At 54.7% G+C, this 25,913-nt stretch overlaps 6 protein-coding genes across 6 annotated transcripts; 2 read left to right on the top strand and 4 right to left on the bottom strand.

Annotated features, from left to right (window-relative positions):
• Window positions 1-367: 367 nt before the first annotated feature.
• On the top strand, window positions 368-1,902 carry MYCTH_2303248 (uncharacterized protein). Its single transcript, XM_003662479.1, has 2 exons — window positions 368-1,074; window positions 1,161-1,902. Exons 1-2 carry the CDS (start codon window positions 844-846, stop codon window positions 1,827-1,829), a joined length of 900 nt encoding a protein of 299 aa, XP_003662527.1. The 5' UTR covers window positions 368-843; the 3' UTR covers window positions 1,830-1,902.
• Window positions 1,903-2,209: 307 nt separating this feature from the next.
• MYCTH_2303246 (uncharacterized protein) lies at window positions 2,210-4,382 on the bottom strand. Its single transcript, XM_003662478.1, has 2 exons — window positions 3,637-4,382; window positions 2,210-3,496 (listed from the first exon to the last, which is right to left on the bottom strand). Exons 1-2 carry the CDS (start codon window positions 4,239-4,241, stop codon window positions 2,596-2,598), a joined length of 1,506 nt encoding a protein of 501 aa, XP_003662526.1. The 5' UTR covers window positions 4,242-4,382; the 3' UTR covers window positions 2,210-2,595.
• Window positions 4,383-5,096: 714 nt separating this feature from the next.
• Window positions 5,097-8,168, bottom strand: MYCTH_2303243 (uncharacterized protein). Its single transcript, XM_003662477.1, has 4 exons — window positions 7,623-8,168; window positions 7,535-7,562; window positions 6,911-7,438; window positions 5,097-6,792 (listed from the first exon to the last, which is right to left on the bottom strand). The coding sequence occupies exons 1-4, from the start codon at window positions 7,889-7,891 to the stop codon at window positions 5,296-5,298; spliced, it is 2,322 nt and encodes a 773-aa protein (XP_003662525.1). The 5' UTR covers window positions 7,892-8,168; the 3' UTR covers window positions 5,097-5,295.
• Window positions 8,169-8,376: 208 nt separating this feature from the next.
• Window positions 8,377-11,107, top strand: MYCTH_2303238 (uncharacterized protein). The gene is made up of 4 exons (XM_003662476.1): window positions 8,377-8,934; window positions 9,043-9,303; window positions 9,441-9,776; window positions 9,929-11,107. Exons 1-4 carry the CDS (start codon window positions 8,707-8,709, stop codon window positions 10,823-10,825), a joined length of 1,722 nt encoding a protein of 573 aa, XP_003662524.1. The 5' UTR covers window positions 8,377-8,706; the 3' UTR covers window positions 10,826-11,107.
• A 1,547-nt stretch (window positions 11,108-12,654) lies between these two features.
• On the bottom strand, window positions 12,655-15,261 carry MYCTH_2303233 (uncharacterized protein). The gene is made up of 6 exons (XM_003662475.1): window positions 14,792-15,261; window positions 14,590-14,698; window positions 13,951-14,498; window positions 13,681-13,874; window positions 13,494-13,605; window positions 12,655-13,433 (listed from the first exon to the last, which is right to left on the bottom strand). The coding sequence occupies exons 1-6, from the start codon at window positions 15,035-15,037 to the stop codon at window positions 13,116-13,118; spliced, it is 1,527 nt and encodes a 508-aa protein (XP_003662523.1). The 5' UTR covers window positions 15,038-15,261; the 3' UTR covers window positions 12,655-13,115.
• Window positions 15,262-16,927: 1,666 nt separating this feature from the next.
• Window positions 16,928-20,877, bottom strand: MYCTH_2314986 (uncharacterized protein). The gene is made up of 7 exons (XM_003662474.1): window positions 20,364-20,877; window positions 19,984-20,272; window positions 19,583-19,900; window positions 18,286-19,504; window positions 17,851-18,150; window positions 17,490-17,749; window positions 16,928-17,412 (listed from the first exon to the last, which is right to left on the bottom strand). Exons 1-4 carry the CDS (start codon window positions 20,754-20,756, stop codon window positions 19,161-19,163), a joined length of 1,344 nt encoding a protein of 447 aa, XP_003662522.1. The 5' UTR covers window positions 20,757-20,877; the 3' UTR covers window positions 16,928-17,412; window positions 17,490-17,749; window positions 17,851-18,150; window positions 18,286-19,160.
• Window positions 20,878-25,913: the final 5,036 nt, after the last annotated feature.

Raw genomic sequence — 25,913 nt, 5'->3', positions numbered from 1 at the left:
TCTTTTAAGCTTCTTTATTCCCAGAAACCGGGACAGCAACCTCAAAAACCACCTGAGACAGGTCACCAGCAACTTCTCGGCTCAGCCGCCTCCGCGGAAATATACGATTTCAAGCGTAACGGATCGCGCGGCTCCATGGTGCCCGACTTTTCGCAGGCTCCGGGCGCTATACTGCTTTGGGAATTTCTCTTAGCAAATCTGACGTAAATCCCGACGCCCCCGTTGGCTCGCTCATTCGAACAACTCCTGTCGCGCGTTTGCGTTTTTCTCTGCGTCGATGGCTCGACCATGTCGTGCAACCGCGCCGCCGGATGGCGGCATCTACCGAGGTGCCTGGGGGTTTCAATGGTCCTGTTCGGATCCATAATGAGGGACCGCGAGGGTCCCGGGTTAAAAACGAGATGCCTGGCCAAAGCTCCGAATTTAAGGTTTGCCTGTCGGGGCCGCTTCCCTTCCTTGCGTTCAACGACCGTCATTGAGCAGCGAGGTGGACGGGTGGCCTGGGGCCGACTACTCATTAGAACTGGCTCGGGTTCGGCATGCCGAACAGCTTCCCGGTTTCCCTTGCACCCGGTCTCCACCATTCCGGCATCATCACTACAGTACCTAGATTTAATGTATTAGGCCCTCTCCTCAGAACCGGAAACCCAAGGTCCTGACATCACAAACCTACCCTCTTTTCGAGTTCGTTGCCTTCTGCCTTTTTCATGGCATTATCATCGATTCGACGCCAGACGAGAGAGCATTCAACACACACATACACATAGACGCACGAGATAGACTGCCGCCACCATGATACCGCCATCCCGTCTCCGCCGGGGGCCAACCCGTTGGCACTTCGACATGGACAAGTATCTCAACCCCTTGCTCCCGCCCTCCTGCCTGCCCTACCTGCCCGCCCCGGTCGCCCACTTCCTCGGGTACCGCACCCGCCCGCCACGGCCGTTGGGCAACCTAGCCATGATCTTCTGGGCCGTCGTCGGCGTCTTTGCCAGCCTGGCCATCATCGGCGCCGTGGACCAGGCGATACCGGCTTTTCAGGCCCGGGGTGCGCCCATCATCATCGGCAGTTATGTACGTCCTCCGTCCGCACAAGATTTGTAGTCGATGGTGTCGAGACGACAATGCTGACCTTTGCTTCTTTTCACGCACGTCTCCAGGGCGCCGCAGCAGTCCTCGATTTCTACGCCATCGAGTCCCCGCTGGCCCAACCCCGCAACGCCGTCCTAGGCCAGATGGTCTCGGCTCTCACCGGCGTGGCCGTCTGCAAGCTGTTCGCCCTGTCGCCGCACTTTGAGGCCGTCCGCTGGTTGGGGGGTTCGCTGGCCTGCGCCTGCGCCACTGCCCTCATGGCCCTGACCGGCACCGTACACCCTCCAGCTGGCGCCACCGCCCTGATGGCGGTCCTGGACCCGAACGTAGCCGGCTTGGGCTGGTTCTTGTTCGTGCCCTTGATGCTCGGCTGCGCGCTGATGCTCGTGGTCGCCCTGCTTGTGAACAATATTCAGCGGCGGTTTCCGTACTACTGGTGGACTCCCGGGGAGACGGGCACGTTCTGGCACCGGCGGGAAGAACCGGGGGCGGAGAAGGAGAAGGAGGCCGAAGAGGAGAGGGAGGCGAGTCCGGAGCGGCAGAGGCAGCGTGGCGAGGAGTCGAGCGGGAGCAGCAGCTCCGGGGACCTGACCCAAACCGTGTCCCGGATCGTGACGGTCCTGAGCGGGAAGGAGGGAGAGATCGTCATTAAACGGGGGCGCGTGATGATCCCAGACGGGCTAGATCTTAGACAAGAGGAGATTTTGTCGTTAGAGACGCTAAGCGAGCGGCTGTGATAATTAGACAGGGCTCGGGACATGGATAGGCATCGATAGAGGCTAAAATAATGATTAATTATGATATTATGGCTTCTGAGAATACCAAGTGTGCTCGCAGCTTCCTTCCGATAAGTACGGCCACCACAGCTCCGTCCAGCCTTGGATTCTGCACACTGCGGCCTTGGCCGTCGTCAGCCCAATTCCACATCTTATTTAATGCTGACTGACTGGAGCTCTTATGGAGAGTCAAGTTGCTCCTGGGGCAGGGCGTTTCTCGTCCATCCCTTTGTCTTTTTCGGGTTTATGACTGTCCGATCCAACATCCAAACCACAAGATAACGAGGTATGACCGAGGAAAAAAATAAAAACGTAGTAATTAAATCATCAGGTAATTACAGCAGCCCACCCCAGCGGCCCTTTTACATTCTAATTTAAGGGTCTTTGTTGCCACACGATCCGGCCGGGCAACGTAATTAATTAGTCCCGGCCCGCCGGGCTCTGCTGCCTCTCGACACCCACACTCAGCTCACGCACGACATACACCTCGAACGGGTTGCCCTTGGGCCCCGTCGGCGCCAGCTCCACCTCATTGGTGGTTGACCTGGGCTATGCAAAGTGCCGCGGCCGTCTATCCGAGGAGTGAGCCTTGAGTCCCGAGACAGTAATTAATTAAATTTTCGGGCAAGGGGCTCCTAGCGATCTGAGGGTGACAAGCTCTCACAGCATTCATGTTTGACAATCTGTAATGTCCTGATAAGAGTAATATGGTGTTGAAGAAAGCCTATTAAACGTCAAACAGAAACAGGCCCGGGCGAACGGCCGAGAGGTCGAAACAGTTTCGTCGAGGAATGGTGCATTTCTGGAAGGCGTCGACCGGGAACAGCCACATGCCGACGGCCGTGCAGGGGACCTTCTCCATCATGTCGAACGTCTCCGGGTCCATCATGAAGCCGTGACTGAGCTGCTCGGGCCGAATGCCGTTGTCGAAGTGTAGGAAGTACCCGAGCTCTCTGAGCCACATGTCGGCCTCGTATTGCAGGTACTTTGCCAGTTCCTCCCGCCACCCCTCCCCCTCCTCCTCCTCCCCCTCCTCCTCTTCTTCTTCTTCTTCTTCTCCTTCCTCCTCCTCCTCTTCCTCCTCCTCCTCCTCCTCCTCCTCTTCCTCCCATGTAGGAAACTCATGCATCATGCTCGTCGTGAGTCGAGACCAGTCCAAGGTGGGGCAGATGTAGAAGCGCAACCCGGCGTTGTCGTCGTCGCCTCCGGTTTCTGGGGCTGCGCGCTGCTGCGCTCTCGTAATGCCGAAGGCGCGTTCCAGCTCCTCCCAGCTCCGCAACAGGTGGTGGGTGTCAACGAAAAGATCGAGAGGGACCTGACGGAGGTCGATCTCCACTCCCGGCCGCGGGTCGGCCCTGAGCCAGTGGAAAGCGCCCGTGGGATGGCCTCGTCTATAGAGGGGGAACGTCTGGGCGAAATGGAAGTGCCAGTCTTTGACCGGGAACTCGCCCAAGCCCCTCGTGGGATGCCGAAAGCCGACGACGCACAGCACGGAACGGAGACGGGTGCGGAGGATGTCGGCGAACGACTTTGCCGCGACTGGATGGAGAATCCCGGGGGTCACGGGTACGTGCTGCTGAAGCAAGAGGTCTACCCAATACTCTACGCTCAACGTGAGGTGGGCAACCCTATTGCCGGATGGTTATTAGATCACGGTGCCTTCCTAGGTAAGTGCCTTGCCTTGTAGTCAAGCAGATACTTCTTTACAGGCAAACACCTGTAATAACAAAAGAGATCATCAAGATTTGGGATCTGAGACGCAACGCACCCTTGATCCTTGCTGTCATGGGCCTTGATGTCGTGTAACACGTCGGCAAGGATGGTTGCGAGCCTCGGGAAGCCACCGCGGACGAAACGGACGCGCTCGGGCTGTTGAGGCCGTACATAGAGGACGTCGTAGTCTGAGTTCAGGTACAGTATCCGCTCCCCGTGCAGGCATTGTAAAGGGAGGCGGATGTGGTAGAAGCTGAGGGCGGCGCGGCGCGCTTCCTGACTGACCCAGAGGAGCGGGCTGAGAGATGCAGCGTAGGAGCCGCGGCCCTTGATGCTCAGCGTGTAGCCCCGGCCGCTGACAATTCTGTCCAGATGGTTGCGGCCCTTGTAATAGCGAGAATGCGGCGCCTCGCCCGGGTAGCTTGTCTCATCTTCGTCGGCGGGAAGGCCAATCTCCACCTCAATCATGCGGTGTTGCTGGAGGTAGGACAGCCAGATCTGGAGGCGCAGTTCTGTGGGGAGTCGGGGAAACGGAGCCCATGTGGCATGGAAGGGGGTTGGGCAGCCCCATCGACTCGAATACACATCGTTGAAGAGCCTAGGTGTTGGGTTCTCATCGGCCGTGCCGTCATTCCGCGTTGTAGTACCAGCTCGGTCCATGATAACAATAACAACAACAACAATAATAATAATAAGTCTGGAGGATGGCACTCAGATGGTCGACTACAACCTGTAATTAGCCCGTCCTCTGAATGGTGATTTGCGGTGATATACTGTCCACACCAACAGAAGAGGAATATAATTACTGGTACCTCGAGTAAGGCACCTTAAGTTACGGATACCTGACGGCTTTCGGCCCCCATTCCCCCGCCCCAACCCGCGAATCAGTTGCAGAATCACAATGAGCCACACTCCTTGGCGTCCTGCCAGAATTTGGTTGTGTCTTGAGCAGACTTTGAGCATATCCACAACTTAATTAATATGCGAAAAGTGAGGTCCAACTTGTCACAGAATAATTAAAAATGACCTAGATTCTGTACCCCCTACTGTCCCGTTCTTGCTTGAAATATCCTGAGTGCTTGTGCACTTCTATGCATCTGCCTGTAGAGTTGGCTGAGATCCTTTGGCATGCGATCCAGACGCCTCAGCAGATAGTTGACTTTGCTGCTGTGGCGGATGTCCGTGAGCAGAGAGCGGATGGCGAAGCGGGCCCATAGAAAGACCTTGTCCGAATCCTCGACCACGACCTGTCTTGATTTGCAGCGTTGACTGTTTTCAGAGCATCATCTCGGAGCCCAGTCAGTTTCTTCACCATATCACCATATCAGAAGCTTGCTGCTGTGACTGCGATCGCGCATCATTGAGCTGAAGCTGGATGGCAGCTTATCCTTGCTGCTTACCAGGTATTAATTTATAAGACCAGGCTTGATCAGCACTTCTGGCCAGAAACTGGATTATGAACTTGGGCTTACTGAAGCGGGAGGCAAGAGGACCTGTGAACGAAATTTTTCGAGCCTCTTCTCCAGGCGCGTGATAATATCTCCCCTTTTCCTCAAGGCGCGGAGAGCCACCTTGATGCTTTCCTATCTGGAACTCCCGACTTCGACCTTCAACTTGGTTAGAAGGCCACAGAGCTCATCTGAGATGGCTTAGCACTCCGATATGACATCGCCGAGGGTGATTCCGTGTTTTGAGCAGTTATTACATGACTTTGTCAAAACCCGTGCTGCACCAACGGGGCCCAGTCCATCGTGGGCCATACCTGCTGGCACTCCACGTCCACGAGCCCTATCCCCCCATCCCCCAGCAGCACGTCCATGTACGCTCCCGTGAACCCGTACCCCGCGGCGCTGTCGCCAGTGGTATTCACTATCCCCGTGTCCGTGTTGTTACACGAACCACCGGCAGCATTGCCACCATCACCGCCAATACTATTATTATTACCATTACTACCACCACCGCTGGGCAACCCGGACCCCCCTCCGCGTTCTTCGATACCCGCTCCCTCCTTCCCCAGCCTCTCCCTGAGACTGACCACGATCCGAGGGACAGCCTCCTCCACATCCCGGCTGTGGCCCGCCGCCGCGAAGGCGGCGGCCACGGCGTCCCAGGCGCCCAGCACGACCCTCGCGAACAGCACAAACAACGGGTGGCTGTCCTCGCCGGAGCCGGGGGTTGCCCCGTCCCTCCCACCCTCGTTCCTCTCTCTCTCTCTCTTGTTTTGGTCCTTCTCCTCGCTGGGGAAGGAGAAGAAGTCGGCGGCGCGGCGGGCATCGTAGTTGTCGCTCATGGCCGCCCAGGCTGCAGACACCACATCCGCGGCATTGTCGTTGTTGTTGTTGTTGTTGTTGTTGTTGTTGTTTCTCTCCTTGACGCCTGATTCGCCTGCCTCGGCGGCGGCGGTGGTGGCAGCCAGGGAGGGCAGGTACTGCGCCAGGTAGACGTAGGCGAGGAAGGGGAAGTGGGCATGCACGTACCAGAGGAAGCCCCTCGTCAGCGGCGACGCCAGCAACGCCGTATCGCACCGGAGCATAGTCACCGCGTAGCCGATGGCCGGGTCCGGCTCGTCTGGGTCTGGCTTGTCTGGAAGATCAGAGCCCAGTTGCTGCTGCTGCTGCTGTTGTTGTTGTTGGTGTTGCCGTCGCCGCCGCCTGAAGCAGTGCTCAAGCAGCATGTTTTTGGCCAGTATCCCTCGTGCGGTCCACATGGTCATATAGTGAAGCGGGTGGGCCGGATCGCAAAGGGACAAGGTTTTCTCGACGGTTTCCTGCAATTCACGGAGGTCATAGTGGCTGGTACCGCCGCCGGCGAGCGTGGCCAGGAAGGGATCGGTAGGCTCGAGGTGGAAGGGACAGTGGCGGATGAAGTCGCTGATCTGGCTGCGTACACACACAAACAGCGCCTCTGTAGGCTTGTCGTGGACAGGCGGGGCTGTTCTGGAGCCGGAAAGGAGCTCGAAGTCGTTGAAGTTCGAAGGTGTCCGGCAGTCCCACGTCGGGGCCATGGTTGCAGCCCTGTAGTTGAAGGTCTCGCAGACTCGGCTGTTGAGGATGACAAGGGACCACCACAGCCGCCGGCGCATCTCGGCCTCGAGGATGGGGTACTTCTCGTTGCTGGACTCCTTGTCGTAATTCATCCGCTGGGCTATGTGAATGGCAACGGCAAGCATCGACGACACAGACCGGGGATCTGTATCGGACTTGATGGACACCTACGCGACTGTTAGAACGCACGGCTCAAGAGACTGAAAAGAACATAATCAAGTTGACGACAATGTCCCCCTCCAGAAGACAACAACAAAAAGATGTCTGCTCGGGGATGCTAATTACCAGATACAGGAACAGCGCCACCAGACAGTCGTGGTCGCACGACTGTAGGAGGTTGGCGCTCGATAGTGCTTGTCGACAAGCAAATTGATAGCCCGTCAACAGGTTCCTCCTTGCCGACCCAAACAAGGTGCGGCACTGATCCTCGGAGAGGCTCATGATGGAGGTGCAGTAGATAGCGAAGAGTAACGCTTCCAGGGGCGCACTGATGTTTGCCAGATCGCCCATGGCGTCGATGATACGGGGCTGGAGACTCGGCGTGTGCGTGACTTTGAGTAAGGGGTTCACGTTGTCAAGATAGACCTGCCAGAGACGGAAGATGGTGGCCTGGTCTGGGTGCAAACTCGTCAGGGGGGTTGTGCTGGCTGGCGAGCCGAGCAGGAGCGGGCTGCTGCTTTCCATGCCGCTCCTGTACGCGCGATCGAATGCAGCCTTGATGACCTTCTCCATGTCCTCATTGTCGTATATGAAACCACCGCCAGGCTCATCAGCCTCAGAACCAGTATCACTGTCATCCTCGGTGTCTGCGTCCTGAATACTACATCAGCCGCACATTGAACTCCTGGATGAACTAATTAAAGAATGCAGTGATTGATTAGCAACACCAATCCAGCTCGGGCCACATACCGTTCGACGTAGCGCATGCCAGAGATTCCTGATTCAAAGGCAAATTAGTCGCGAGATGTGCAAACAACGGAGGCGGTGGTGTAATTACGTCGTTCTTGGTTTGACCCTCTTCCCCTGGCCGGATGGGGCCGAATCATCGATCCTCGGAGGTTCGGGCGTGCGGCCGTCGCGGGAAGATGGAGGACGCTCGGAGGGCACATCAACAGGGGTGTGCGGAGGATGCAAGGGGCGAAATGGAACGTGATGTTGGCGGAGCAATGTCTCGTACTGGCGGATACGCTCGAGCAGTTCCCGCTCGGGAAACCTGCGGCGGCGTTGACGCGGGACGAGAGCGGCAGGGACGCACTGAGCCCCCATGCGGGAGCATTGGGAGCAGGGGAACTTGCGATCGCACTTCACTTTGCGCTGTTGGCAGAGCTGGCAAGCCAACACCCGCTGGGGTTTAACCGCCCCGCTGCTCGGATCTGATTCTCTTGGGTTGCCCATCCGAAAGTGTCGCGATTTGATGTTTTCTGCTTCGGGTTCCGGATCGACGAAAGAGGTAACAACTGTTGGTGAATGATGGGGGTGGGGATTCGTAATACCCGATGACTTGGCGACAGCCCAACTCGGGCCCGAGAGATGATGAGAGGAGAAATTGCACTGTAGGCAGCGGAACTTCCTGGTATGAAGAAGCAAAAGAAAGCTAAGGGGAAAAAAAAGATAAGATTAAAGAAGAGAGACGGAATTCAAGTGACAGGATCTGACGACATCAACGATTAGCGATTGTGGCGGAACTACCTACCGTGGGTTATCGGTTTGGTGCTTCCCTTTCAAGCTCGGGGCTTAGCTTTTCCCGAGAGGTCCACCACTAGCCTCGGCCGTTAATTAGAAATCCCCGACAACTCAGACCGCAAGCATCAGAGTGCGTGCAACGGGAATATCAACCATGCAACAGTTCAACATGAGATTACGAGTGTTTTTTTCTAGATTATTTAAAGGCGGCATGGCCACTGCCAGGATCACTCCGGCCAATTCACGGCCAGCGCTCGCTCATCGTGACCCCTTACTTTAATAATATCATCATCGCCGTCAACCGTTTTGACCGACCATATTTTCATTTGTTTCTCAAGCAACTTCCACGCCCTTGATTGCTGCTCAAGGGCTGGAGGACGGACTCTATCGCATTCGAAATGGCCCTCAACCACCCAAGGTCCACCCCGGACAGCAGCGCCATGAAATCGGAAGAGTCGTCGCAGACAGGACCTGTCGACGAGCCAACCAACGCGCCCATGAATGGATCTACCAGCAAAGGAGGAGACAGCCCAGAGAACATGAACATGGCAACCAAAGCTCTCCTGATATTGTCGGTGTTTCTGAGCATGTTCCTGGTTGCTCTGGACCGGACCATCATATCAACAGTACGTACAAACCACCTCATCATTTTCGCTGCCCTTCACTTCCTTACCCTCCCGTTACCTTTTAACAGAGCTTCCGGGCGATGCTGACCCGTCCTGTTCCCGTACCAGGCCATCCCCGCAATAACCGATGACTTCAACTCGCTCAACGATGTCGGCTGGTACGGAAGCGCCTACTTGCTTTCCTCGTGCGCCTTCCAGCTCCTCTTCGGCAAGATCTACACCCTCTTCTCCGTCAAGCCCGTCTTCGTCGTCAGCACCCTGCTCTTCGAGATCGGCTCCGTCCTCTGCGGCGCGGCTCCCAGCTCCATCGTCTTCATTGTCGGGCGAGCCGTCTGTGGTGTCGGTGCTGCTGGGCTCTTTGCCGGAACCGTACGTCCAACACTCTCCCCCGCCTCCCCCTCCACCCTCTCCTCTCTCTCCACTCCCATCCTTCTTCTCGCCGTTGAGGGTCACTCTTGTCGACATGGCTGACCAGATAATCAACCAAAATGGCTCCGTTTTCTCAGGTCGTTTGCATCATCTACATCGTGCCGCTCCATCAGCGGCCCAAGGTTCAGGGCATGTTCGGCGCCATCTTCGGCATCGCCTCCATTGTCGGGCCCCTGCTCGGGGGCGCCTTCACGTCCAACGTGACCTGGCGTTGGTGCTTCTACATCAACCTGCCCATCGGGGGGGTATCCATGGCCGTCGTCGCCCTGTTCTTCCGGGTCCCCCAGCGGGAGTCGGACCAGCTGTCCCTGGCCGAGAAGATCCTGCGGCTCGACATCGCCGGGACCGCCGTGCTCGTCCCGGGCGTTGTGTGTCTGCTTCTCGCGCTTCAGTGGGGTGGACCCACCTATCCTGTGAGTTCAGACTGCCTTGGCCCCCTTTCTTTTCCTTTCCTTTCTCCTTTTCCCTCCCTCTCTCCGGTTCCTTCTCAGGTGCCCTTGTTTGTCTCATACGGACAGTATCCTGAAGTACCTATGCTAAACAAAGAGTCCTTTCCCCTTCGCAGTGGAACGACGGCCGCATCATTGCCCTCCTCGTCCTTGCCGGGATCCTGTCAGCGGCCTACGTAGCGGTGCAGGCAATCTTCACCGCGACCTCGACGATCCCCGGGCGCATCATCCGGCAGCGCAGCATCGCGTCGGGGCTGTGGGCGACCGTGTGCATCAACTCGGCCAGCTTCATCTTTGTCTACTTCCTGCCCGTCTGGTTCCAGGCCGTCCGCGGCGTCTCCCCCGTCGACTCGGGCATCCGCCTGCTGCCCATCATGCTCGCCACTGTCGTCGGCTCCATCCTCGGCGGCTTCCTCAACGCCCGCGTCGGGTACTACGCGCCCCTCGCCATCGTCGGCACCTGCGTCATGGCCGTCGGCGCCGGCCTGCTCACCACCCTGCAAGTCGACACGGGTCCCGGCGGCTGGATCGGCTACCAGGTTCTGTTCGGCCTCGGCATGGGCGGCTGCTTCCAGGCCCCGAACCTCGCCGTGCAGGCGGCCCTGCCGCAGGCAGACGTCCCCGTGGGCCTGGCCCTCATGACATTTGGCTCCTCCGTCGCCTCCGCCATCTTCGTCTCGGTCGGCCAGAACGTGCTGACCAACCAACTCGTCCGCCGTCTCTCCGGCCTTCCCGGTTTCGACGTCGGCCTGGTCACCTCCGGAGGCGCTACCGCCCTGCTCGATGCTCTGCCTGCCCGCTCCCGCGGGCCGGCCCTCGTGGCTTACAACGAGGCACTGAGGGAGGTGTTCCGCGTCGGGTTGATCCTTGCCTGTTTGACCATTTTTGGAACGGCCACGATGGAGTGGCTGAGCGTCAAGAAACCGCAGCCGGAGAAACCGGTCGCCGGGCTTGGTGGTAGTAAAACTGGGCAAGAGAAAGAAGAGATGAAAACCGGAAATATGAAGAAGTAGAAGCGAGTTGCCTAAGGATTCCCCAACCTGACACGAATACTCAGGAGGAGCACGCGAGGTACCTATGCAAGAGAGATTCAGGTTTGGAAAAGCTTGTTGAAACCATACCGGCTCAGATGCCGACTGTAGAATAATTTAAACATCTAATTCTTCAATCAGCATTGTAGAGTTTGGTAGGATAGTTAGAATAGAATTGATACCATGAAAATCATGGCATGAACATATTCAATAGCAGGACATATATTTGGATGTCACGTACCTGACCTTTGAAGATCGTTTGACTGGAGCTGAACGTCTCGGAGTTTATATGGCCATCCCCTGAATAACCTCCCTGACTACCTTATCTTTGTCATCTATCCTGCTGTTTTCTTGCCCCGTGCATTATCTTCTTGGGTGATGAAATACAACATTTACTGAATAGCACTGAATGGTTTGAAGGATAGTGGACACGCTTATTCCACTAGCATCAATCAAGGTTTCAGGTAATTAGTTGACTCGATCGGTAATATGCTAGGGATATCGAGAAATCCTGCCCTGATCACTCTTCGCTAATGAACTAATTAATACCAAACATTGTTCAACAGATAAGAACATAGAGTGATTCTAGTTGATTTTCACGTTCTACGTTGAATTCTATCCGCTTGTACCTATGAATTTCATCTACTTGATACTCGCAGGAAGGCACATGTCGAAGTCACTTCTAATTATATTTCTCGGTTGAACCAGGGTACTACATGTGAACACCGGCTACTTCCTCGTTGTCGATAATCCTGACGAGAGTTCATATGATAACGAAGATGACCAACGAATATCAAACAACTGTGTCTGAACATGACTCCTTGTTGTGAGAGCAAGCATACTATGTATGGTCGAAGAGAAGTATAGGGAGGGCGGGGTTCCTGCAACCAGGTGGCTACCAAGTCAAGTAATACCTCATGTACCTCACACATTTACTCCGTACACTACGCCAAGTGAAAAGCTCACTTGTTACCTCAGGCGAGGTGACCTCCTGACTGCTTCCAAGCTTCAACCGACTCCGCATACGACGTAAGGGAGCGGAGCATCGCTGCAGACCAAACTACCTACCTACCTAACCTTACCTAAGGTAGGAGGTGGTGTAATCCGAATTTTAGGAAGACATTCAGCTACAGATGAGACAGTTCCGAGCCCGTCTTCGGCCTTGAGAAGGGGTTGGTCTCAGGGATGGTCTCGAACGGAGCTCAGGTACCCGATTAAACAATAAATTTAAGAATCTGACCACCTCTACGAATTAAACTGGTCGCCATTGGTTCTCGGCCCGACTTAACGAAAAACCCGACAATAACCCGCATGAGCGCCGAGAGACAAACTTGCGGGCCACACGCATCTCAAACGTTCCAGCCACTGCCCCCGTCTAGTGTGGACGCATACGACATTCATGTAATCCGTATGTAACATAGTACTTTCAGAGCCACACGAAACGTTGAACTCCCGTGGCAGGCCAATCGTACCGCCCGGTAAACGTTGCATCCCAACGGTCCTGCGCAGACCGTGCTACCATCCGTTCCTGGCCGTTCCCGTCCGCGGTGTGGCACAGCAGATGCGTCCTGCACCCTGAGTCTTGCGGACACTGATCCGGAATTACAGGGTTGCGACGGGCGGGGCCCGCTTCTGCACGCGTGGTGAAAGTGCATGTACAGTACAATACCGTTTGTTATTTATACACGAGTTTTTTGGCAATTAATAACTAATAGTGTGAAAGGATTTAGTCCGGTCTAAGACATAATGTCCGAGGAGCAGACAGCAAAATTATCGTTCTTGCTTCGGTAGAACAGGCTATCGACTTACGGTAGGAAGGTTACATGTTCTATTATTATGCAATCCAGTCAATAATGTTGTCTCATAGTGCATGTTGGCATGACGCTCAACCTTGGTACGGAAGAGCCAACCTGATCAGCGAACGAGTGAGGACTCGCCGCTTAGGTTCTGCTGTATGGTTCTGACAGATCGTTTCAGGTCGTCACAAGTTCCACGGCTCTACTTGCTTTTTTTCCTCTCTCTCACAATAACGGTCCAATCCCTGCACCTATCCTTGTCAAAAAAAAAAAAAAAAAAGCCATAACATGCCATGATATGAACATCACGTGGTTGGTATTCTATCATATGACGGTCAACGTGCAGCCTTAATTAGAACCGGTTGATGACAGCTGGGAAAACCATGTGAAAGAGAGAACAGAACGCCAGCGCTTTTCCAGAACCCCAAATCTCTCCAGAATTAAACAGATTTTGCTACCACGTAGAAGCAGGCCCCCTAATACACGTAGCGGAACTTCTTGTTCTCCCTGTCCGTCATGTTGATCCAATGCTCCGGCGACAAGTAGGCTTCCTCCGTCTCGCCTTCAGACGTGCGCCTCTTGTTCTGCCAGACATAATACAAGAAAAGCAGAAAGGTGGTGAAGGCGCAGGCAGCCTGGGTAGCCATGACAGCAATCTTGGCCGGCCGGTACTCGGGCGCATCCCTCTGCTGGAAGGTCTGGGGTCCGATAATGTTGCCCAGCGAGAAGGAACCGCTAATGACGGCGGCAGCGAAGGCACGCTTCGTAGCGCCTCCGACGTTGGCCATGATCCACTGCAACCAAACAGGTTAACTTTAACAGCCGCATGCCATCACGAGCCGAGATGGACTCACGTTGTAGAAGATAGCGAGAGGAGCAACGACGGCGTTGACGAGATAGATACCAGCGAGGCAACCAGACCGGTTGGAGACGGGAAGGAAGGACATCAAGCCGCCGCCGAGAATCCTGGAGCCCCCAAGTCCGTCAGTTCAAGGAGCCCGCAAGGCAACGGTTCGCGGGTGAGTTGTGCTTAATACGTACGCAGGGATAACGCAGGCGATGATGAATGCCCAGCGGTGGGACTGCAGACGGATGCCGAATCCGACGAATAGGGTGAAGAAGATGCTCACAGCGCCGGACGGAGTGTTCATCAGAGCGGCTCGCTTCGGATCATACCCGAGATTCTTGATGAGGGTAGCAGAATAGCTCGTAACGACGCCGCTAGAGACGGACAGCTGGAAAGGCGCGTCAGCATGCGGCAGTGGCAAGCGGCATCGACTAAAAAAACCGTCATGACCAGCTATTACTTACCAGGACGACCGAGAGGAGCAACAGCCAGATCTGCGGGTCCAGCAGAGCCTCAACAATCTCCTTGGCGCGAAACTTGCGGTTCTGCACGCCCGTCTGGTTGACACTGACGTGCTTGAGCAGAGCCACCTTCTCCTTGTCCGAGAGCCAGCGCGCCTTCATGGGCGTGTCCGGGAGGAAGAGGATCACGGACAAGCCAACGAGCACGGTGACTACTCCAAGCACAACGAACATGGTCCGCCATCCCGTCAGCTGGGCACCCGGGCCCATGTGTTGGAAGCCAAAGGAGACCAGGCCACCAACGATCTGTCCAATGCCCAGGCCGGTGTACCAAAAGCAGAAGCGAGGAGCCTGCTCCGACTTGGTGTACCACTGGCTGCTAATGAGCATCAGCGAGGGGGCAATGGTGGCCTCGAAAATCCCGAGGAAGACCCGAGACACGAGAAGCGTCTGGTAGTTGTGGGCGGCAGCACCGGAAGCCGTGGCGACGCCCCAGAGGACGACGTTGGCGCCAAGCCATTTGGCGGCGGGGACCACCTGGAGAAAGTAGGCTGTGGCGTGCGTTCAAGGGTCAGCGACGGGGAGGGAGTGACACACCCACAGATGCACCTCCTACGCGATCGACGGGGTAGTGCGGCTTACTGTTGGGGACCTCGAAGCACAAAAGACCAACAAAGAGAAATGTCGCAATGTTCGAGAAGTCATTCCCTTCCAGCTTCAGGTCCGCATGCAGACCCATCACAGCAGCATACTGCGCGCAGGTGATGCATGTAGTATTAGCCGCCTGGTCATGCAATCTTCAGGGGGTGGGTGATGGGGGATGAACTCGGGATCGGCCTCTTACATTGAGGATAACTTTATCAAGGAACTGCAGCGTATAACACAAGAACATCAAGGGCACGATCCGCCAATCAATCTTGCGACGCAACGCCTTCAGATCAATCGACGCGCTGGCGTCGAGAGCATCCTGATCCCGATGAGCGTCAAGGTACTTCCAGGCGGAATCCAGCCCGCCCGAAGCGCCATTCGGCGTCGTCTCGTTGACGTCGACGCGCTCCTTCGCGCTGTTCTTCTCCGAAGTTGTCGACATGCTGACCGGCTGGAACGGTGAGGTCCGGGAGAGCGCAATGACCTCGCGGAAGGACACCAGCAATTAATTATGAACGAGCCGGCCGAGGGTTGAAGGCGGAGGGAGGAGATGAGAATGCGCGGGATGAGGAAAAAGCAGGAACGGGAACAACGGTAAAATGTGATCTCGCGAAAAGGACGGGGGAGGACGGTGCAAGTTGAGTGGGAGGAGATCGGCAGAGTTTGGGTCAGTGCCACGGGGCAACACCGCCGGGGAACACGGCGGGAGAAACGGGAGAAATTGAAAATCAGACTGGCAAGAAGAGATCTCAACCGCCAACATACATAAAGCAATGAAACGTGGCCCGACGTAGCACGGAAAACGGGCGAAACGAGGGGGAGGATTTTTTTGAAAGGGAGGCGGACGGGAAGCGAGACGAGGTTGCCGAGGCGGCATTGCATACTATAGTATGTTGTTGGTTCTCGCCATGATAGATTTTGGCCAGGGTTCAGGGACATCAGGCGCTAGTTTTGTCGGGGCACTTCCCAAAGAGACGGTTTTGGCAAGCCTGTACTCCGTACCCTTGCCTGCAACGCGGCCGATTCGATCAGACGCGACTGATTTGGAAACGACTGCAACCAAAGAACTTTGAACATACCACAGTACTATAGATCGAGCCCCGGCATTGCCAGGGGTCTGGAGCACGATCAGAAGCAGATGAGTTTGGCCCAAGGGGAGATGTCCGCCGGGATGTTGCGGGTCGCGGGCCACCCGACGGCGGTCCTTAAGGGGACAGGGTTGGCCGACCAGGGTGTGCGCAGCTGTATGGAGCGTAATTAGTGTACATAATCCGTATATAATCCGTACTGTATGTATGTATGTACTGTACACACCTCGGTAGCTTAATAAGTCCAGCCATCCACACAGTACCCTTTAACTAACTTACACTATTGCGTAGCATCGTTGGTATGCCAAGTAGTATCCCAAATGGGTAACAACGGCATGGATGCAACCCCACCTTCCCTTCATTGACCTTGTTCTGTGAGCACCTTCCTGGCCCGGCCTCGATCGTGTTCCCCCCCCCCACCACCCGCAGGAAGTACGCGGGACTGGCTTGTCAGTCCCGTTTTCTCCCATGTCCCCGCCTGCAAGTTCTGCGCGCCCAGATGGCGCGCGCAGCCCCAGATATTATTGCAAAGCAGGTCCCGATAATGGCCGCGAACCACTCTTGTACAGTACATACATACCTACCAATCCAGGCTACCGAGATTTTCGTTCTCGAGCATGAGCCGCCAGCGGGTCATCAGTTCCCGCCCCTCGGCCGTTTCTGGCTCTTCCTCTCACGGAACGCACAGTAATTACGAAGTAAGTGCGTAGAACGCAGTACTGCTTACAGTAAGGCGCCAATACGGGCAAGTCAAAGGGCGGGATATGTAGTGGTTAGATGGGGCGGCCAAAGGCGTCACTGAAGACACTTCGCGGCCTTTTTCAACAAAAGGCCACTTGTGGACTCGGGCGCAGCGATTTGCAAGAGGGAGGTGGCCCCAGTCGACATTGACGTTCTGCTATTGGTTTCCCTTGGCTCGGCACGCAAGACAATCGATGCAGCGAAAGCAGGGAACGGCTTCGATGGATCGATGCTGAGCAGGCATCCATTTTTTTTTTCCCGCGTGCTCATGCCTGCCAGGGTGTCGCATGCCGCCCTGATGTCTCATCACACACCTCGCCTGGAGCTTCGTTCAAACCCACACCCTCCCCCCTTGCCGGTTAGATCACTCATTGACCCTCAAATCGCTGGTCTCTGGGTGTGTGAATGGGAGTCCCCGTCCGCTTAACAACAATGAAAAGAGACACAGATACCCGAACAGCCCCGAGTCCAGACCGAATGATGTTGAAGCTGTGCCCCCAGGTTGGCGTGCATCGTTGATCTCCCGCCGAGTCCCATTCGCACCGTTTCCCACCACTCTTTGAAGCACGGAAGTGTACTTGCCGATCGGTTCCCCGACTTTCCTTCTTCAACGGGCTTGTCCCCCCCTTCCTCGCCCCAAACAGTCTTTCAAGTCCGAGTCCTTTACATACATACATACAAATCCGCACCAACGACGCCGACCAAAATCCGCCGTACCGGTGCACACCGGCGGCAGCGCACGATACCCGGTTTATTTACCATCAGTCTTTCAACATGGGCTGGGTCGAGAACGCAACGCCGGAGATCAACGCCAAATCTGAATGGCCAAAAATCATCGCGATATGCGTCGTCCTTTCGGTCTTTTCCATAGCCACTGTGTGTGCCCGGGTTTGGATTAGGTTCAAGAATCATGGGTTGGCGGCCGACGACTACATGGCGATGCTGTCGATGGTGTTCGCATTAGCATATGCGATTCTGTGCATCGTCCGTACGTGGGATTTCCAGCGCCGCCGAGACCTCGCCCTCCTGTCCGTGACTGACATGTTTGCTGCTCTCGTTGCGCAGAAACCAAGTACGGCCTCGGTCTTCCGCTCGCCTTGCGCCCTAAGGAGAGCCTCATTCCGTACACCCGCACCAACTACGCCGGCCGACCCATCTACCAGATGGGCATCAGCTTCTTCAAGGTTGCGCTGCTGATCAGCTACCTGCGGCTCTTCAAGGGGACAAACCATGTCATTTACCGCAGGGTCGTCTGGATCACCATGGCCGCCATCTTGGCCGGACACTTCGGTTGTTCGCTAACCCTCATCTTTGCGTGCCGTCCGGTAAGTCGGAGAGCCTGAGACACCACGCTCCGGCTGTGACACCGCGGTCTCCATCAGCTGCCTGCTTACACATTTTTTTTTGGGAACTTCTTCGTGTGTAGGTACACAAGTCCTGGGACCCGTTTGTGGAAGGCAAATGCCTGGCACCTGGCCCCTCGTTTACCGCTTATGCCATCGTGACCATTGTGTCCGACGTCGTGGTCGCCATCATCCCGATTCCCGTGCTGCTCAAGCTCAAGGTCCACACCGCCAAGAAGATCGGCCTTATTATCATCTTCCTCCTGGGTCTCTTCACGACTCTGTGCTCCATCTTCCGGTACCAACAGATTAACCGCATTCAAAGTGGTGATGGCAACTCGACAATGCTCGTTGTGTGGGGTGTTGTTGAGTTCAATGTCGGAGTAAGTATTTTTTTTTTTTTTTTTTGGGGGGGGGGGGGGGGGGGAAGACCTTTCTGTCTCAGAACCCCCGCTTTCAGAGTCCAGCAATGCCACCCCAGCACAGATGCCTACACTAACATTCTTGGCGCTTTGCAGAACATGGTATCGTCGCTGCCATTCCTCGCGCCGATCTTTTTGCGCAAAGCCCGGGAGTACACGACCAAGTACTCGGGAAGCGGAAACAACTACGGCAGCGGGGCGCACCGTATCGGCAAGGTCAGCGACGTCTACAAGCTCAGCAGCGTGTCGAGCCAGCGAAAGGGCACCTTCGCCACCGCCCAAGGGCAGAACGCCGGCAGTGAAGAAAACATTCTCGAGGCGAGCACCGAAGGCGCCCCCGAGAACACCATCATGAAGTCGGTTACGTATAGCGTGCGTGTCGAATGAGACATGCTTGTTGGCATGCATGCGCTAGCTCCGCCCCCTTTTTTTATTGTTGTTTCCCTCTTTTCATCTTGCATTTCCCGGTTTGCGAAAAAGAATCTAAACTAGATATCTTTTCTTTTTGCCCCGCGCGGCAGAGGGGTAACGGCGTCGGGAACCAGCTGGGCTACGGGTATATGGAGGGTAGGTTTTTGTGTGTGTGTGTGTGTTTTTCAGGAACTGGACACCCCAAGGAGAGAAAAACCCATGTACCTTGTTTTCACGTGCGATGCGCTTTGATGACTCGTACGATACAGGGCCAGGTACTGTGTAATGAATCAGACAGCTGCTTGTTTAGGACCAAGAACCCCTCATCGTGAAAACAAGCTCTGGACTAGGGTGGACATGATCGTCGTTGGATTTCCCCCGATTCCATTTCAAGCAAGGTGGCCTGGTTAAAATACCCAACCCTGTTCTCAGACCGACTCCACAGCGTTCCGATACTCCGCACAATGCCGATCGTTGCTCCTTTCTCTGCGCTCAACCAAAAGCAAGCCATGATACTCCGTACCAATCGGCTGGAACAAAGGAATCCTTCCCTGGCTACCCTACTCTACAGGAACGCTGCCAGGGGTGCTGATCTTGTGGACGCCCAGATCCAGGTCAGCGTCGTCAAATACCAAGTTCATTGCGCGTCGGCTCAGCAGCGGGCTCTTCTCATTGATCCTGCTCCATTGGTGGGCGTCGATGCAAGCCTGTCGCGACGCCAAGACAGCCGGGCGCGTTCTGCTTACCACCCTGTCTTCGTAGCGGTCCAAGGCGGCCCGAAGGTCCACTGCCCGTTGTGCCGGTGTGGAATGCTCATCTCGTTCATCAGCGACGAAATGCGGCATGACAAGCTCCACCAGGTCGTGAACGTCGACGATGGCGTGGTTGGCGCCCTCGCCCCGGTCTATTTTTTTCCCGTGCACAGCTGAGGTTAGAAGAGATTCTGCGTAAATAAGGGAGGCGGGCAAATTCGAGAACTTACACATCACCATCGGATGCAGCGCATCCCCTACAAGCGCCACGTTGCCGGTGGTGCGCAAGCCTTTGGGCGGGGGCCAGTCGTAGAGCTCGAGCGACTTAACCTCGGTGTCGCTCGGAATGCTGAGCGCCAGGGACCGGAACGGGTCGGCCCAGGTCTTGGCGAACTTCTTGATCAGCTCGACGCGGCCCTCGTTGGTCTCGGGAAACTCGATGGGCGCCGGCTGATTGAAGAAGCCGTCGCGGACCGGCCAAGAGAAGACCATTTGGTACGTGTACTTGCCGCCATTGCCTTCTGGCGCGTTTCCGGGCGCGTCAAGAACTGTGCAACTCTTCAGTCTCAGCTTGAGATGGTACATACCACACGGTCATGCCCGGGGGGGGGGGGGGGGATTCAGGACTTACCGCTGCAGTACACAAAAGAGTCGTTTTCGGATGCAGCTCCCTGGAGAAAATAAGGGTCCAGCTTCCGCAGCGGCTCTATCTCCTCCGGAGTGCAGTCGATCTTGACGCCGAGAAGTCTCACGGGGATGCGGTACTTTGGGTGTTCTGGGAACAAAAGCCCACGGATGCGGGAGCTGCCGCCGTCACAGGCCACAACGAGGCTGCCCTCGCACGATGTGCCATCGTCAAACGTGACCGTGACAGTGCCGTCTTCGGTCGTCCTGACGCCGTTGGCTGCCTTGTTCCACTGTGCAGAGCCCCCCAAACGACCCAGTCAGTAATTCGTACAGGATAGATAGTAGGTGCCGTTAGGAGGAAGGGGGAACGGGGTTACATGCCTGGATATCAAGTCCCGTGGACAACAAACGGCGCAACCGGTCGCGAGTTACCCGAATGCGCTGCGACTCGTCGGCGGTAGGTGTCTTGGCCTTGAGCTCGCCGGTGCTAAGGTTGAAGAAAGGGAAGGTGGAGGGACGGCCCTCGGCGACGGCGGCGCGGTCCACGTAGGCTTCGGGCAACCGGCGAACAATGTCTTCCGGCAGCAGAGACCGCAGAGCCGGAAGTGACCAGTGCAAGGTCAGCCCCCAGCCGATCCCGCGCGTCGTCAGATCGGCATCCCGTTCGAAGATGCGAAAAGGAACCCGGGTGCCGGATTTGCGTAGGTACTGAGCCAAGAGCAGGCCGCTGATGCCGGCGCCGATGATGATGATGGGCTTCTGGTCGGGGGATGCCATGTTCTTTGCTTCTTCCGTATTGGCCGCCGGACCGGGCGGGGTGTCGTCAACGCTTGGGCGCAATGAAGCCTGCCCTGTTGCTGGCCGTAGCACGCCCTGGCAGGTTTTCTTTGGTTCTTGTTAAGGCCCTGCTTGTGTTTGCCGAGGATTTGGTGTGCGTGCGTCTGTTTGAGAGGGATGCCGCTCTGTGGCCGGCGCCAGCCAAGCCACGGAGGCCCGGGCAGCTCCGTTACTGAGCCGGTCTGATCGGTCCAATGTCACCAACTGGAAGAGCTCGTCCAGGGAGAAGCCCCTTGCAGATGCGACAATACGTTGCTACTTTACATCGCTGTTTGGTGGATGGCTTCTCCACTAGCCGCCAATCCCTGGGGTGCACCGCAACGAATAACATTCGCAAAGCAACCAACTCGTTCTGATAGTGTTTTTCCAACCCCATCGAAACCAGAAACACAAGGTGAGGCGGCCATTGCTCTCTGCCCACTTTAAATTCGAGTTGCATATGTCCCACGCAGTACTGAAGGTAGCGCAGAGGAATGAGCTACGGGAAATCGCCACAAACACCTCACCCGCCGACTGCAATTCCTAATTGTATTGGTTGAATGACTTGCCAGGCAGGTGCGATCTAATTAATTCAGCCTTCAAACAAGCAATTTCTGGTTTGCGTCAATGCCAAGTCACCCGCGCACAAAATCCAAGAGAACCTGGAAGTCGCGACACGGTTAACTTTAGGCAAGGTTGCTAGGGTTCAGCTCCCGTCCCGCTGGCGTATACACTACTGCTCACCGCGACGGCCGCCGACCACCCGCCTCCCCTTTTGGCGGAGTGCGCACTAATTACAGTACATACATACATACAACCGGCCCGCCTATTGCTAGATTTCCCGCCGGGCCGCTAGCGTTGAGCACCGATATAGCGTACTAACGTCTGTAGGTACGCGCTAGCTTTACCGCATTGAGTTTTGCTCGGCCTTCTAGAAAGAAGGCAAATCTGGCGATTCCAGGCAAGCTCCGCCATCCGTGCGATGTTTGGTGTTCCTTCCCGTCGGCTTCCGACCCCGGAAATTCCGAGATGCTTATCGAAAAGTCCGACATTGGACCACTGATGACCATTAGTGTATCAGTCCAACGCATCCCCTCTAATAAAGGACGTCGCTCATGTATGCGCGATCATAAAGTACATCCACGTTACGAGGTACGTCATATATGGTCTAAGAGTTGCCAGGTTATTAGCATATGAATCAGGTGCGAAATGCTCGTATACGTAGTACTTTAAACCTTAGCCAGGAGCCTGGTCCGATATCTGGTGCGTGGGGGACATGGGCAGGCAGGAATCCACACGCTCTCGAAAGGTTCCATGGAAGTCCCTGGGGCGGCTGGAGGTGCGGCATTTTTGACGATCACTCGATACCCGAGCTCACAGGGGTCAGGGAAAGGCAGCCCCCTGTGGTTTGGAGGGTTGAGAATTTATCAATACACTACAGGTAAACCCTGACCCAGCCCTAGCCCTGGCCCTGGTCAGTGAGTGTCGACTTCAATGTAACCATCCTACGTCTACGACACAGTAATCCGTACTGTGGATAATCAGTATAAAGGTATGTACGGATGTACATACATACATACTTCGTACGGTATGGTACATACGCCCAGGGTAGCTTGTCGGAGTATTTGCATGCATCTACTCCGTACAGAACATGCCTTACTGACTCGCTAACGCAACACTGTGCAGGATGCAAGGCAAGCTAAACTCGCCAAATTCTCCCCCCTCCGATCCAATCCCATGCTGGCGTGGCAAGACTCGCTTATCAGAGCAGCTGGGAACGTTATGAGATCCTTGTCCTGAACATGTCCTTGTAGTGTGGTGTTCGCTGTACCGAGTACGGAGTAGAGCGAGAGATTCCAAGCCAATGCGAAATGAGAGGTGCGTCTTCGGAACAACAATTTTTGGTCCTCTTGGCCTCCATTCCTAACTCGGACCCAAGAGCCAATACATATTACAAGGAGACACCTTTCTCTGCTTCTTCTCCCTAGCTTCAAGAGACCCTTGAATGACCACATCACTTAGCCAGAACCTAACCCTGCCAGTAAGGGCCATGTCCAAAAAAGTGGCAGAGAATATTGAAGAAGTCCCCCCACCAATGGAAGCAGAAGTGGCTTCCGTTGACGATTTGGGAATACCGACTGAGCTGGACAGAGCTGGACCTGGGTTCCGCTGAACCGACGAGCGAACGAAAATGCGGGCAACCCAATATCCCATCATTCCTATCACAAACCCATCTCCATGCCGTAATGATCTGCGGTTATCAAATATCGGAGGGCTCTATTCTGCCCACGTTGTGCAACGTGCCTGTTGCTGGTTTCGTACCTGCATATTACTGTTGTGTTCCTGACCCAGCAGCCTGGAAAGAGGGCCAAGAGATCAAGGGCCAAAGAGCGATTCCAACCTGTTTGGTTGTCACGGTCACCTGATTATTTGCTGGTTTGACTTGTCGAGCACCGTGTGCGCAACTGTGGGGAATTGCCACCTCGCCCACCTCGTTGGCCCCTTATGGAAGGTGTGATGGATGGATTAATGGATCATCTCTTGAAAAGCAGATTGGCGCGCGACACCTATGCAGATCAAGCTCCATCGGCCCCTTTTAGGTCTGAAAGGCCCCGAACTTCAGCGCTGTTCAGCAGCAGCCTAACAATTTCCTGAACGGTGCCTTTCGCCACTGCCGAGGCCCGTCAAGGAATTAATTAAAGGTTCCAGTATCACTATAGAATGAGTAATAAGTAGTTGGAAGGATTGAAAAGCTTCGCAGTCAGCGCCATCAGATCGCTGGCCCACCGCATCACATGCTTACAAGTTACCTAAAACAATAAGGCTAGCTGCCAACTGTGGAAGGTCTTCGAGTACCCACATTTATAGAATGCCATTCTAAAGGTACATACCTTAGGTGGCCTTGAGTCATGTCCATTACACTGTGTACATACATGCCTAAGGTATGTACTGTACATCCAACTGTCGTTAGGGCTGCCCCGACAAGAGATGTTCAGACCCTGTGGGCCATGTTGAAAGGTTTGCACAGCCAGCCTCAAACATACTCTGGACTTCAGTACGGAAAAAGGAGCCCTCGATGCCAAAAGCTCGACCTGGCTTTTTCTAGTTATGGTTTTTGTGAGATCTTATAGGATAGCAGTGCTTGCTCGTCGGGGGGTGGCAGTATTAGTACCAGTGATCAAGAGTAAGCCTAAAGGATAGATGTCAGAAGCGCTTGAGCTTCTAAAGCACTAGCCACGCGCTAGCTATAGCGTGTAACACGCTTACAAACGCTTTAGCCATTTCCTTTATCTATAAATATCACTCGTTTTTCTCTATATATAGTTTAACAAGGTACCTTTTAGACCTTCAAGCTACTGGCTATAAAGCTCTCTCGAATGGCTACTACGTTCGATAATGGACCTTTGCCAGTAGACAATCCCTAAGGGAGGAAGAAGCTAAGAGCGTGTTCCAATTGTGCAACTTTTGCACTAAAGTATACACTTGCAAAGAAATTAGTGAAGAATCAACTGTTACATTAGGCTGGGTTAGAAGTCAAAGTTTAGATAAACTTGGGACCTTGTTCGCCCATCGCCAGCAGGAGGCAAATGTGGACTTCTTTGATTCGGTCACACGAAGTCATTACTTACGAGTACTCAATCAAGGATATCTGATCTGGCCCATCATGAGATGAGCTATGGGTTTGTTTACATACAGAAAATAAGCTTAATGTTTGTCAACGGAATATACTCGACTCGACGGAAACTCGGGGGTTCCCGACTCTGGAAAACATAATTAGAACCATTTCCAAGGGCGAAGAATGCACACTATTAAATGGGGCGATCATTGGCTAAGAGACGGGAAGTTTGCCTATAACCTAAGTAGAACTAGTGCTTCTCCAGATGCTGATGAATGGTACCAGTCTGGGAGCAGAACAAAAAGACCAGAGAAACGTGACGGGAGACACCTCGCACAGGGGGAGCATCATGATCATGGTGGCAGGAGAATTCTTATAGTCGGTTACCAGCATATCAGACATCAGACAGTATTGTTCAGTACCTGAAGTTATCATACTTGCGCGCTGTTTCACATCTAGGCTCCAAACTTAGATGCATGATAATAATATTGAAAATTGTTCATAGGTATCATGCATTGTCCTTTTCTCTCGCTTTCAAAACATGTCTGCCATTCTCAGTGCAAGGTCTATTACCGATGTTTGCCCCCTAGGTTTGAAATGTCCTCGCGTCTCCCTGTCTTCGCCTTCTTTCTACTCAATTCCGTGGCACCCTCCGCATTAGTCAACGGGAATAGAATGCATTGAATATAATGTGGTTGAGCTTTCTCCTTCTCTTCTCATTAGTACCTTACTCTTCCTCTCTACAGGAAAATTGTTAATAGGGTGAGGTTAAGCTGCCTCATCCCATGGCTGAAGTTTGGTTCTTTGGCCTCGATTGACAAGGTCCTGGCATCCCCTTAGCTTAAGCAGCACTTGAGAAGGTCTTCAAGATATGGTACCAACATCTCGGCGTTTGAAACACCATCTACGAGGTCTTCTTTGCTTCACACCCATTGCCGCCATCTCTAACGAGCTCCGGCAGGCAATCTCCAACATGGAAACCATCATCCGGCAGAAGCCTGAGCCCCGCCGCTGACTCTGGCAAAAACAAAACGGGGTGGCGAGTGTACCAACTGCCCCCGGACGGCGACAAGGGCGACAGCTACGAGACGATTCTGTCTGCATACCTGCTACGCATGGAAGACACCGCAGCTCGCTCACGAGGATGCGGCAAAGTATGCCCCGGACTAATTAGGCCGATCTTTGGTGTCAATTAATCATCATTCACAACAAGCATCGGCGAGCACACTGACCTAGCTTGCCAAAGAAATCGCACAAGGTACCTAGCTAATATTTTTCTTAGATGGAACTATCCATCTTGTATCTGTCAATAATATTGCCCAAATTGGGCTGTAGGCGAGTACCTAGGAAAGGGCTATTTGGATTACCAGGACGGTGGCCGTCGGGAAGGAAGCATGTGACCTCGCGTTCTCAATGGAGTCAAGGGCGCTGCACTGCAGTGCATTCCCCCACCGTGTGCATCATCACCTGTGCCCCACCAACGCGTATCAACTCACAGCACT

The sequence above is a fragment of the Thermothelomyces thermophilus genome, chromosome 3 (genome assembly GCF_000226095.1).
Source record: "Thermothelomyces thermophilus ATCC 42464 chromosome 3, complete sequence".
In the NCBI taxonomy this organism is placed as follows: Eukaryota; Fungi; Ascomycota; class Sordariomycetes; order Sordariales; family Chaetomiaceae; genus Thermothelomyces; species Thermothelomyces thermophilus.
The sequence above is the reverse complement of the archived record's forward strand: the minus strand, read 5'-3'. Positions and strand labels throughout refer to the sequence as shown.

What these genes read in the sequence shown, in the direction of transcription:
- MYCTH_2303248 (XM_003662479.1), top strand. Translation starts at nt 844, where the DNA reads ATGGACAAGTATCTCAACCCCTTGCTCCCGCCCTCCTGCCTGCCCTAC. An exon ending in CCATCATCATCGGCAGTTAT is followed by an intron (nt 1,075 to 1,160) that starts GTACGTCCTCCG and finishes GCACGTCTCCAG; the next exon opens with GGCGCCGCAGCAGTCCTCGA.
- MYCTH_2303246 (XM_003662478.1), bottom strand. Translation starts at nt 4,241, where the DNA reads ATGGACCGAGCTGGTACTACAACGCGGAATGACGGCACGGCCGATGAG. An exon ending in CATGACAGCAAGGATCAAGG is followed by an intron (nt 3,497 to 3,636) that starts GTGCGTTGCGTC and finishes ATCCGGCAATAG; the next exon opens with GGTTGCCCACCTCACGTTGA.
- MYCTH_2303243 (XM_003662477.1), bottom strand. Translation starts at nt 7,891, where the DNA reads ATGGGGGCTCAGTGCGTCCCTGCCGCTCTCGTCCCGCGTCAACGCCGC. An exon ending in AGGGTCAAACCAAGAACGAC is followed by an intron (nt 7,563 to 7,622) that starts GTAATTACACCA and finishes CCTTTGAATCAG; the next exon opens with GAATCTCTGGCATGCGCTAC. An exon ending in GGCATGCGCTACGTCGAACG is followed by an intron (nt 7,439 to 7,534) that starts GTATGTGGCCCG and finishes TGTAGTATTCAG; the next exon opens with GACGCAGACACCGAGGATGA.
- MYCTH_2303238 (XM_003662476.1), top strand. Translation starts at nt 8,707, where the DNA reads ATGGCCCTCAACCACCCAAGGTCCACCCCGGACAGCAGCGCCATGAAA. An exon ending in ACCGGACCATCATATCAACA is followed by an intron (nt 8,935 to 9,042) that starts GTACGTACAAAC and finishes TTCCCGTACCAG; the next exon opens with GCCATCCCCGCAATAACCGA. An exon ending in CTGGGCTCTTTGCCGGAACC is followed by an intron (nt 9,304 to 9,440) that starts GTACGTCCAACA and finishes CCGTTTTCTCAG; the next exon opens with GTCGTTTGCATCATCTACAT.
- MYCTH_2314986 (XM_003662474.1), bottom strand. Translation starts at nt 20,756, where the DNA reads ATGGCATCCCCCGACCAGAAGCCCATCATCATCATCGGCGCCGGCATC. An exon ending in TGTCCACGGGACTTGATATC is followed by an intron (nt 20,273 to 20,363) that starts CAGGCATGTAAC and finishes GGGGGCTCTGCA; the next exon opens with CAGTGGAACAAGGCAGCCAA. An exon ending in CTCTTTTGTGTACTGCAGCG is followed by an intron (nt 19,901 to 19,983) that starts GTAAGTCCTGAA and finishes AGAGTTGCACAG; the next exon opens with TTCTTGACGCGCCCGGAAAC.
- MYCTH_2303233 (XM_003662475.1), bottom strand. Translation starts at nt 15,037, where the DNA reads ATGTCGACAACTTCGGAGAAGAACAGCGCGAAGGAGCGCGTCGACGTC. An exon ending in TTGATAAAGTTATCCTCAAT is followed by an intron (nt 14,699 to 14,791) that starts GTAAGAGGCCGA and finishes ACCTGCGCGCAG; the next exon opens with TATGCTGCTGTGATGGGTCT. An exon ending in TGCTCCTCTCGGTCGTCCTG is followed by an intron (nt 13,875 to 13,950) that starts GTAAGTAATAGC and finishes GCGCCTTTCCAG; the next exon opens with CTGTCCGTCTCTAGCGGCGT.